Consider the following 12,034-nt stretch of genomic DNA (forward strand, 5'->3'; position numbering starts at 1 on the left):
AAATAAAGTCAAAATTGTTTAAAAACTGTTCTTTATTATTTGATGCACAACGCATTGAGAGAAATTAGAAGTAGATTGGGGTTGGGTTAGGGGGGTGGAGGAGGAGGGAAGCACAAGTCCAGAAACCAAATCAAAAGTTCGCATATGCCAGCTTTCTGGTGCTTGGGCAATCCTCTGGGGTTGAGTGTGTGGGTCCCCGTAGCCTCCCCACTCATGTTCTTGGGCTTCTGGATGAGGAGGCTATAGAACTTGAGGAGGAGGGAGTTTGATTATACAGGGGCTGCAGCGGAAGTCTGTGGTCTTGCTGCCTTTCCTGCATTAGATCCACCATACAGCGGAGCATGTCAGTTTGCTCCCCCATGAGCTTGACCATAGCGTCCTGCCTGCTCTCATCTCATGCTTTATGGGACTCCGCAATTGTTTGCCTCCATGCATTCAGCTGGGCCCTATCAATGCGGGAGGACTGCATGAGCTCAGCGAACATGGTGTCCCAAGTTCATTTTTTCCGCCTTCTAATCTGGACCAGCCTCTGGGACGGAGTAGATAGAGGCCGCATTGAAACATTTGCACCTGTGGGAGGAGAAAAAGGGAGGGTACTATTTTAAAAAATACATTGCAGAGAACAAAGGGGGCACTTTGGTATGAGTAAGCCATCACACACGGCTGGGCAACAGAATTCATCTTGCAGGCAGCCCCTAGGGGCACACGGGGTTCTGCTTCTTCTACATTCTTTTCAATGCTTTCAAACTGCTGGGCCCCCTTTCCCACAGCAAGCAATGCCTGGTGGGTTTGCCATATAAAAGGAGGACCTGCGGGCTCTCTGGGATGATCACTGCACACAACAACCTCCTGCTCCCCCTCCCCCCGGGCATGGCTCCAATCAGGCTCAGAGCAAGGATGAGCTGAGCCATTTACTTTAAACGCGAACAACCCAGCGCGGCTGGGTTCCCCGCTCCCCACTGCGTGGCTCCAATCAGGCTCTCACTCACCAGAACTACCTTCTCCAGGGTCATGGAACAGGAACCTGCCTTGGGAGTGAACGGAGGCTATTGGATCCAGCATTAAGATTAGTTCCTGGCTAGGGGGGAAAACGGATTCCCCACTTGCCGCCTGTGCACTGTCCTCCTCCTCCTCTTCGTCCTCCAATGTCTCTTCCTCCTCGCTCCGTTTAACTCCCCCCTTGCAGGTGCCCATGGACAGCGGTGGGGTAGTGAGTGCATCACCCCCCATAATTGCATGGAGCTCACGGTAAAAGCGGAACGTATGGGGCTGTGACCCAGAGCGTCCGTTTGCCTCCCTGGCTTTTTGGTATGCTTGCCTGAGCTCCTTGATTTTTGTACGACACTGCTCTGTGTCCCCGGAGTAGCCTCTTTCCGTCATGGCCCTGGAGACTTTAGCATAGATATTTGCGTTCCTTTTTTTGAAACGTAGTTCTGCCATAACAGACTCGTCTCCCCAGCATGCGATGAGATCCAGTACCTCCCGTTCGGACCATGCTGGAGCTCGTTTGCGAATCCGGGACTGCGTGATCTCCTGTGATGGTGGACTGTGCTGATGGTCACCTGTGCTGCTGGTGACTAAACGGGAAATGAAATTCAAAAGTTTCCGGGGCTTTTCCTGCCCACCTGGCTAGTGCATTGGAGCGGAGAGTGTTGACCAGAGCGGTCACAAGGGAGCATCCTGGGAGAGCTCCCGGAGGCCAATAAACGTTGAATTACGTCCACAATATCTTTAACCCGGGATTGCGATCTCGATTTAAGCGCTACTCCACTTGCCGAGGTGGAGTACAGAAATCCAATTAAAGAGCCCTTTAAATCGAAAAAAACCGTTTGGTCATGTGGACGGAATCTTTTTTTTTTTTTTTTTTTTTTAAAATAACTCAGCTAATTCCGAAATAACAGGCTACTGTGTAGACCAGGCCTAAGTAAGCAGGAGTCGTTTTATGACATCAAGAGCCAAGAAATAAAGAAATTTAATCTACATCATTCATTTGGCATACCAGTATTGCACGTACAGCCACTGTTTGATAATAAAGATCATTGATTTGCCTTGCCATTATACGTAGCAGTGGAAGATAGTTACCAATTAACATTTCGTTATCTTTTACAGTGATATACAAAAGCACAAACACAGTAATGCAGATATCTGTCCCCCTAATGAATGCGAAATGAAGAGCCTGAAAGATGTTATCTATAGTATGAGTGACTCAGGACATTAAGTTTAAGGTATATGCATAATTGTATAGGTCAATGTTTGCACTTACCTCCTTTTGATAGGCTAATCCAGCTTCAAATAACTTAATAAAGAGGTACTGTGTCCATTTATAGTACTCTGGCAAACAAGTGGTTATTTCCTGTAAAGAGAAGGGGAAAAAAACATTTTATTATCTTCCTGCTACATCATAACTCAAGTGATTTACTTAATAGACCATATGAATAATTGCAACCTGTAGGGAAAATATGTACTGTATTAAATTAATTTAGAAAATGTGCACTATGACTCAAAAGCACACATATGCAAAGTCAGAGAAATCATGGTTTGTGAGTCCTTCAATGCACTCAAACCACAGCTAACCCAGGGAGCTGCAACACAGTTTATACAATGCTGCTATTCCAGCCCATGGGGTGGGATCAGAGGGATCTGGTTGATTTTCCTTGAAGAAGTTGGCAGCAAGAGGGGGTAAACCAGTTTCTCAAAGACAAAGGACAAGCCAACACCTCTAGCCAGGTGTCATCAATGTGGATAGCCACAAATTTGCCTCATTCAGGATTAGTGCCTTTGAAACACTGGAAGAAATATGGTTTAAAATTAACAGAAATGTTAGGAAAGCACACTGTACTTTTAATATATGTTATACAAACACATACCTTGATACGTGTGCAACTCAGACCTTAATGTTTGTGCTATGAAGCAAGACTAATAGAGCTATAAATCTTTCTCCTGCTGGAATATGGTGTTGGAAAATAAAAGTTTAAAATGTAAACTTAAAAATATTTATGCAAGAACTCTTTAGTCAGTAAAACCAAACGCTTTATAGTGTCCAATATTTTGTAAAACACTAGTTCTAAAAAAACTTCAAAGACAAAAATGTGTTTCAGTAACATGGACTAAAAGCCCAAATTGTTGTTGGAAAAAGATTAAAGTGGGCTGAAGGGCTATATTTTCTAAAGCTGTGCATGCAAATCCCAGTTTTCTGTGCAATGGATTATGGGTGCAGTGGATACAAGCACATTTTCATTGGCATGGCCAGTTTTTCAAGTTTGGACCAAAATGAAAATAGCAAAAGAACTCCGTCAAACTCTGAATCAGGGTCAGAAAAGTGTAACTATATACAAAGGGCACCTTCTTGCACAACAGATCCACTGCCTGGGTGCTTTTAGATTCATGTGTGCTTGCTTAAGGGACACAAATATATTTCTGTCTGTTAGCCTTGCAAAAACAGCACAACAATGGAAGTGTGAGCTGGATTCTATTCAGGCTCATTAAGCCAAAAAGAACATATTTTGACTTATCAGATTCCAAGGTTGGCGATTAGAAAAACACTAGCAACTTTTCACTTCTAAACTGAGCAAATGTGATCAAGAAACTCTTAAAAATGTCAACAAGCATGGATCACATAATGCCTTTTTTCTCCCTGTTATAGGTGTTGCATCACGATGTGTGTAACATCACCTGACATTCAAAGGCCTTTGAAATACCTCTGCCTAATAATTTAATTCATTTTCTACAATTTTAACATTACAGTATTGACATGAAGCTAGGAACAATTAATACATTTTGTGCAAATATGTCTCAGCACCAAAAATAAGGCTTTGAAGGCCAAAGAGAAACATTTAATGGTAAGTTTTCAGCAGTGTGTGAAGATTTAACAACACATTAACTCTGTGCTGAAAATAGACCACTTGATGAAAAGCCTGACTTCCCTGTCTCAGACAATTCAGTACACACTTGGTATTATTTGCATATTCAATTAATTTAGCCTGGTTCTCCACTCTGTGATGCCAGTTTTATACTGGCATAGCTCCAGTGAAGCGAATGTAGTTATGTCTGTGTAAATACCAGTGAAGTAAGAGAATGGAGAATCAGTCCCAATGGACCTTTTTTTTTTTTGTACATCAGGATAGGGTAGTAGCGTCACACCCATAAACCAACTGAAACAAGCTATCAAAAAAGGTCAAGCTAAAAGTAATAAAATGGACAGAGGCTCATCTCTGATCCTGATGGGCAGGTTATCATTTGAAACTATAGGCGATGACATTCTCAATTTAAAATGGTATAGTTAGCATACTTAGAACTACACAATACAAACTCAACTGGTGCAAACAGAATCTCATTTGTACTCTCTCCTGTAGGTGGTGACCTGACTTGCCATTCACGAGGAGATGAAGGAGAATACATCACTGAAAATGATGTGCTCTCGAATCACCAAACAGCAAAGAGATCAGTCAAACCCATAATTTATTTAACATTATAACCATGAAGGACTGAAGTTACATGTCACGTATAAAAAAGGTAGCACAACAACATCATTACAGAGTCAAGCATTAAGAGAATTTCTAAAAAATGAACAAGGTTTGAGATCAGCAAGAATTTGTGTCACTGCAGATGATGACAAGCCAAGAACCACCCCCAAAGACTATGTGCAAATATGATCCTTCTGCCTTTAGTTTAGCATATTAAGACTTATAGAAAAAAATAAAATTATCATATTTCCCAGTTATAAAACTCTAAAATTATCTTTGGAAATATCTCTGTTAGCTTGTTAACATTTTTAATTAAAGACAGATGTGTATTAAAGGTTTTATCTGTGCTGCCTCAAATGATCCCAACACAGATTTGAAAGTCTTCAGCTGTTCTGATACAAAAAGCCAGAAAAGCTTTCATAAAATGAGTCTGCAAAACTACAAGACAGGATTCTTCCTGCAATATATCAAATTTAGCTCCTTTGCTTGTGAGTCCTCCAGCATATAGTACATACATACAATCACTTGTTTTTTTTTGGAGGGGGGGGGGGGGAGAGGGCAAAAAAAAATTCCATAACACAAAGCAGTTCAGGTGAATGTGTTTTGACCGATTTACTAGCATTTTTGCTTCTGAGATAGAATACATGTTAAAAAACACCACCATATTTACAACAATGAAATATTATTTTCTTTTGCCTACTGCATGTGTTCCTCAGTGTCTGTGACAGATTTAGAGACAAATAGCCACCAGGTTGTTTGATGAGTTTTTTGAGGGGAGAGATCCCCCCTCTTCTTACTGCCTCGCTCTCAGTTTTCCATTCCTCCTTTTGTCCACTGGTTAGTCACAAATATATCTGTTACTTTCACCAAAAAGTATCTTTATCATTGTTGTTTATAGTTAATGTTACTGTACTATCTCAGGGATGACACTCAAAGCTACAAACATACCACTGTTAAGACTGCTGGACATGGAAAGGAAAAATGTATTCTTATCCAGGAATTTCCTTTCTTAGGCCCTTCATGCCCAGTACCTTCTCCCACCCAGCGAGAATTATGCTGGAGGAGATATTACAATCAGTTAATTGGCACATCTTACCACTATTGTCTGAAGTTCAGTTAAAGGTTCTGTTGCAAACAAATTCTCAATTTAAATGAATAAACAGCATTGCTAATTTAAAGTTGAGTGGGGTGCAGCTTTGGAAGCTATTGACTCTGGTTAGGGTTTCCAAGAGGAGACTTAGGGTTTGTCTATACAGGAATAAAAGACCCGTGGCATCGCACAGCTGGCCCAGGTCAGCCTACTCAGTCTGGCAGAGCTCAAAATTGCTGTGTAGACATTTGAACTTGAGCTGGAGCCCAAGCTCTGGGATCCTACGAGGGACCCTGAAGCCCTAACATTTACACAGCAATTTTTATCCCCACAGGCTTAGCCAGTTGATCTAAGCCTGCCAGGGGTCTTTTATCTTGGTGTAGACATACCCTTAAAGTCCCGCCCAGGTCAAAATTCTGGCCTGCTTCCAGGTATTGCGGGAAGAAGAGGAAATCCACATTTAAGGTTGCTGTATATGCAAGGATCTAAAGAATTCTGATGCAAGATTCAGTTCATAAGTAAAGGACGAACTGATTTTCAAGTGCCTTGTTTTATAATGTAATCATCTGTTATTTTAAAGTCTGCTATACACATACTATTTTCTATTACTGAACCATGAACTTAACCAGTTTGCATTTTAAAAAAAAAAAAAAGAGAGAACACTTTTGAAGTTTACCTTTAAGCTATTTCCATGGGTATTATTTTTTAATATCAGCAATATACGGAGCCTGAGAGAGAGAGAACTGTTCCTGCTGTGAGCCCAGCTAGGTTTTGTGAATAATACATAACTCAACTAGAGTGAACCCATTTCTTAATTTATTAGTAATCACTCTTTTCTAGCACATCCAAATATCAAGACAGTTGCACTACACTTGCACTTCCTCTTATTACGGGGAAACAAACAAACAAAAAAAATCTGGATGCATTTCTCCAAAACATTTAAAAAAACAAACAAACAGTTTTTAATACATTACCTGTCATTACATTTGAGCATCATATGGCTTTTCTGACACCCAAGTAGAAACCAGATTGCTGGAAGTAAAATAATTTCTTGGTTTTCACAGATCTTTAGAGATGGACCAAACTACATTTCCTACCTAGCAGTTAAATATTTGTTACTGAAGGACTTGCAACCTACTTTTTCATGTGTAGTTTACATCATATGCAAAGTTCATGAAGAATGCAACTCTCTGAGCTATTTTACTCTCATACTAAAAGCTGCGGAATGTCAATTTTCCTTTTCTATTCAACCATATCTGGTATGATTGTTATTAAACCAACATTTCTACAGCAGCATTTCATCCACTTTCCAAAATGATTTACAACCTCATAAAATTATATTTACATTACAAACCCAATAGCTGTAGGTAGCCCAGTTTGAGTAATAAAGGCCAGATCCTCAGCTGAAATCAAAGGAATTGTGCTGACTTAGCTGAAGATGTGACTCTAAATCTTTAACATGGATATAAGGACACAAGTAATGATCATGATGGAGAAGAAAATTAGTAAGTACTGCATATACTGTTAAACTCTTCAATGTTCTTCAGGCAGTAAACAAGAGGTCATTTTAAAATGACCAAAACTACAGAAAAATATCAAAGAATTACTGTCCTTTAAAAATTACTATGAGGAAAGGATTATTATTTTTACATGAAAATTATATGAAAATTCAGCATGAACAGACTGAAATAGTTCTCAAATAAGTTTGTGTGGAGACTGTACTCTAGGATAAAGAGAGTTACAATTCGATAATTTGTCTAGTTGTTAATTGTTGGATTGATGAGAATGTGCATTTATTCTGATGGAACCCAAGATGGAAAGAGAGGGAATTATGTCAAAGTCTGTATCTTTTGTTGTTGGTGATGTGTTTCTCTGTGAAAATTTTATTGACTAGTTCTTAAAAAGTAAATTAAAAAAAAGCCAGTTTATACAGTGGCAGGAAGTTGTCTATACAGTGGGAGGTAGTTGTCTAGTATAATGGTATTTTGGAAGAATCCTATTGCCAGGAATCCCCAAAATCTAGTTACCATGACAACAGGTAAAGCATGACTACAATGCTTTTGACTCTTTAAATCTCTTTAAAGTCTCTTAGAGAGTGTTTTTCAAACATGCAGCTTTTGAACACTTGGTACTCTGACAGATTGAGAAATGTAATGCTCTGCATAGGTTTTCAGGGTATTCTCTCTCATCATTGCCCAGCTTTGAAGGCAGTGCCCTTACCAGCAGCAGGGCAGAAGTAACCCCCCCTCAAGACAGTCTCCCCCCGCAACAGGCTTGAGATCCTCCCACCCTGACCACCTTTTGGATTGGGACTAGGGTGAGCAGATGTCCAATTTTATAGGGACAGTCACGATATTTGGGGCTTTGTCTTATATAGGTGCCTATTACCCCCCACCCCCGTCCTGATTTTTCACCCTTGCTGTCTCGTCACCCTAGTTGGGACCCACATGGTTACAACATCGTGAAATTTCAGATGTAAACATCTGAAAATAATGAAATTGACTAATTTTAAGAACCCCTGGCCATGAAATTGACCAAAATTTCCTCAATTTGGTAGGTCCCTACCTATGACAATGCAACTAACAACTATTGTTTCATATCCATTAACTTCATTAGAGCAACGTTGAATGAAGAACACAGGATCACCAGACTTATTATGAAAAGGATATTTTGTATTCTAAAAATGCATTTTAGGCACTCTAGATCTAAAATTCTAATATCCAAATATCTTCTAAAATTTTGAGCTTTAAAGTACCATCAACTTTATATAATGACCTATAGTTCCAAAATGTCTAGTGATTTTGCGTGCCCTGCTTGCAACATCTTAAAGGAGCTTGATTTTCAGAGGGCAGGTGCTCAACATCTCTGAAAATCAGGGCTCTAAGTGTCTCAAATTGGACACCTAATAATTGAGGCATTTAAAAATCACTTGAAACTTTTGAAAAATGTAGACCATTACTAGTATTTCACTAATTCCATTAATTACTTTGTTTAAAATACAGGTAATATACTAAGAGATCTGAGTTATTGGCTCTCTGAAATAATGTTGCTAAATTTTGATAATGTTATAATGCTTGCGATGACATCCTTCTGTATCCTATCTGTGCAATTTTGTTGACTACAACATGCAAACCAAAACATTAAAAGGTATCTTTCAGGTTGTGACAGAAACTAATAAAAACAAGGATACAAGAGCCTGACCTCAGGCAGCTAGTCACAATAGGAAATCTCCTTATCTACTTCATAGCTGAGTTCAGTAATAAAACCACATCTGGGTTCCACTAGCCTTGGACAGGAGTTTGCAGCAAAGCCAAAGATAATTTTATATTTAGTCAGCTTCTTAAGCACAGCCGTGCATATTAAGTATTAAAATTCCATTTTTATTAACTTCTTTTTTACCATGCTCTTCTAGTGTGTATTATGTGTCATGCTCTATTGAAATTAAGTAGGTACATATTTAAGCAAAATCAATACATTTCTACTAAAAAATGAAAACTCCTGTTTTGTCAAAGAACCATGGGTAGCTTGATCAAGCCATGATAAAGACTCTTTCCCCATCATTTTCAGGAGATGAGTCTCTGGCAATGTCAGCTGATTTTTCCATTAAATAAGTATGTATCTTCATTTCTAAGCAGCTGCTCAGGCCATTAACATCCTAGTTAAATATTTGAAAAGGACCAGCCATCTGAAATTAAGTAAAACAAAATACTGAACTCACCAGCTTGCTTTCTTCTATGTAACAACTTCTCCCTGAATTTCAATTAACTCTTTTTAGCCTGTTTCAGAAAATGTTCCATAAAAAACAATAAACTAAAATGTCCCTAAAACATTGTAAATCACCCCATCAATGCAAGGGTTAAAATAGACTCTATGCAAGTGTCACAGACCCTGCCACAAATATTTAGAGACTTCAGAAGCATCAGCAATTAACAAGGGGGCATATATTTAAATAAGCTATCCTAGGAAGGTGAGGGCAAAGCTCACAAATTGGCCAAACAGGAAAATTCGGTGGGACTCACTTTACTCAGTCTGACAACCCTATCTCACAACAGCTATACACCCTTCCCATTTCAGTTTCCAACATCCCAGAAATAGCCAGTTTTATCTATTAGCCAATGTCTTAAAAGTTATGTAAAAGATCATCTACTATTTAGAACGTTCTTAGCTCTCCTGAAAGACTATCTGCAATAGTATACTTAACTCTTTAGGATACACTACATTAGGCACACAAAGGTTTAATGATTTGAAAAGTTTCCTCATTACATGTACAGAAAATCTCTCTCGGACATGAAAAAGCTTACAAATGCATGGAAACCTTTAGATGTGAACCATGTGTTGGGTGAACTTTCCTCTCCTCGCCTGTTCTTCCCAAAGCAACTTCTTGGCTATGCAGGGGAACTGTAATCTCACTAAAACAGCAACAATGATCTCATTGCCACATGTGGTGGCACGATTCTGAGACTTTATCCATATAACTAAGCTTCCTTACCTCTACGGCTAATGAAAAGAGAGGGCAGGTCTTATACTGAAAACAAATCCTCTCTTTTTTCCGAGCTATAGTCCTGCCATAAAAACCCAAGATTAACATCTCTGCCTTTCTATGCAGAATCATACTAAAGTAATAATCAAAGTTTACCACTGAGAATTCAAAGGTAGTGAATAACTTCAATCTATTCGTAAATGCAATAACCCTGCAGTGTACGGTGCTTCAGAAATAAATAAATTTTCATTCTTATCTCCATAATTGCACAGTCTTTTGTCTGATTTTCTTTACCTTAAAAGCCTTGGTAACAGCTGCTTCTCAAGCACTTCTGTTTTAAATAGATCTTCCAGCTTCCAATGTACTTCCCTCCTACCTTTGCTCCCGTGGTGATACAGACAACTATGATAATACAGGCTAGTGCTTTACAGTCTCAAACAGAATAATCCAGCCTTTAAAAAAAACTGTTGTTGAACAGTTTCTTCACTACCTGCACATGATAAATATGTGCATATTAAAAAAGCACACCTGAAAATATACATCTTATAATGCAAAGGAGCCCTGCCTCATTCAATGCACACTTTATGAAGCATGCATTGGGCCATACACAACTCTGTATACTGGACTGATATAGTTTATATATTGTGGAAGGCCATACATACATCCTATAGTGTACATTTCCAATGCACACACCTAAGACAAGAGAGAAGAGGCAGGGTTAATAAGCAAAAATTTCTTTCTAATTTTTCCTTTCCGTCTCTGATCTATCATATCTTTACATACTTTTAAAAATTAAAACCACATTAATTCCTATAAGGAATTTCATACCACAAACTACCACATAAATCAATATTTGAAAAATATTTAAATGGAAAACCATTTATCCAACAAACAGAAAAGATTCCTAAGAGCACTTAGGTTTATTATTTAGACTGATTTTAACACATTTACTGATAGATGTAGTACAAGTCCTTGGCCTGGTCTACACTACAAGTTTAGGTAGAATTTAGCAGCGTTAAATCGAATTAACCCTGCACCCGTCCATACAACGAAGCCATTTACTTCAACATAAAGGGCTCTTAAAATCGATTTCTGTACTCCTCCCTGATAAAGGGAGTAGCACTGAAATTGACATGCCGGTTTGAATTAGGGTTAGTGTGGACGCAATTCGACAGTATTGGTCTCCATGAGCTATCCCACAGTGCACCATTGTGACCGCTCTGGACAGCGATCTGAACTCAGATGCACTGGCCAGGTAGACAGGAAAAGCCCCACGAACTTTTGAATTTTATTTCCTGTTTGCCCAGCGTGGAGAGCTGATCAGCACAGGTGACCATGCAGTCCAAGAATCGAAAAAGAGAATGGACCATATGGGAGGTACAGGATCTGATCGCTGTATGGGGAGACGATTCCATGCTAGCAGAACTATGTTCCAAAAGATGAAATGCCAAAACATTTAAAAAAATCTCCAAGGGCATGATGGAGGGAGGCCATAATAGGGACTCACTACAGTGCCGCGTGAAAGTTAAGGAGCTCAGACAAGCGTACCAGAAAACCAAAGAAGCAAACGGACGCTCCGGAGCAGAGCCGCAGACATTCTGCTTCTACGCTGAGCTGCATGCAATTCTAGGGGGGGCCGCCACCCCTACCCCACCCCTGACCGTGGATTCCAATGAGGGGTTACTCTCAACCATGCCTGAGGATTTTGTGGACGGGGAAGATGATGATGAGGAGGAGGACGAGGAGCTTGCGGAGACCACACAGCACACCGTTCTCCCCAACAGCCAGGATCTTTTTCGCAGCCTGACTGAAATAGCCTCCCAACCCTCCCAAGGCGGTATCCCAGACCATGAAGCTGTAGAAGGGACCTCTGGTGAGTGTACCTTTGTAAATATAAAACATGGTTTAAAAGCAAGCGTTTTTTAATGATTAATTTGCCCTGAGGACTTGGGATGCATTTGCGGCCAGTACAGCTACTGGAAAAGTCTGTTAACGTGTCTG

General features: G+C 39.7%; 2 protein-coding genes across 3 annotated transcripts in view; both read right to left on the reverse strand.

Moving 5' to 3' along the window:
• Window positions 1-12,034, reverse strand: part of LARS2 (leucyl-tRNA synthetase 2, mitochondrial) — a 111,285-nt gene that overhangs the window by 68,524 nt on the left and 30,727 nt on the right. For both annotated transcript variants that reach the window (XM_034760969.1, XM_034760970.1), the window contains exon 6: window positions 2,264-2,353. In XM_034760969.1, the coding sequence (XP_034616860.1) occupies window positions 2,264-2,353 (90 nt within the window). The remainder of the gene's footprint in view (window positions 1-2,263; window positions 2,354-12,034) is intronic.
• Window positions 461-1,493, reverse strand: LOC117872484 (zinc finger and SCAN domain-containing protein 29-like). Its single transcript, XM_034760974.1, has 2 exons — window positions 990-1,493; window positions 461-570 (listed from the first exon to the last, which is right to left on the reverse strand). The coding sequence occupies exons 1-2, from the start codon at window positions 1,438-1,440 to the stop codon at window positions 497-499; spliced, it is 525 nt and encodes a 174-aa protein (XP_034616865.1). The 5' UTR covers window positions 1,441-1,493; the 3' UTR covers window positions 461-496.

Source organism: Trachemys scripta, chromosome 2 (assembly GCF_013100865.1).
Source record: "Trachemys scripta elegans isolate TJP31775 chromosome 2, CAS_Tse_1.0, whole genome shotgun sequence".
Classification (NCBI taxonomy): Eukaryota; Metazoa; Chordata; order Testudines; family Emydidae; genus Trachemys; species Trachemys scripta.

Bases quoted from the DNA above. Each gene is read 5' to 3' on its own strand.
- LOC117872484 (XM_034760974.1), bottom strand. From the start codon at position 1,440: ATGGCAGAACTACGTTTCAAAAAAAGGAACGCAAATATCTATGCTAAA. The intron at 571-989 runs GTGAGTGAGAGC...CTCCTCCCACAG, and splicing joins CCCTGGAGAAGGTAGTTCTG to GTGCAAATGTTTCAATGCGG.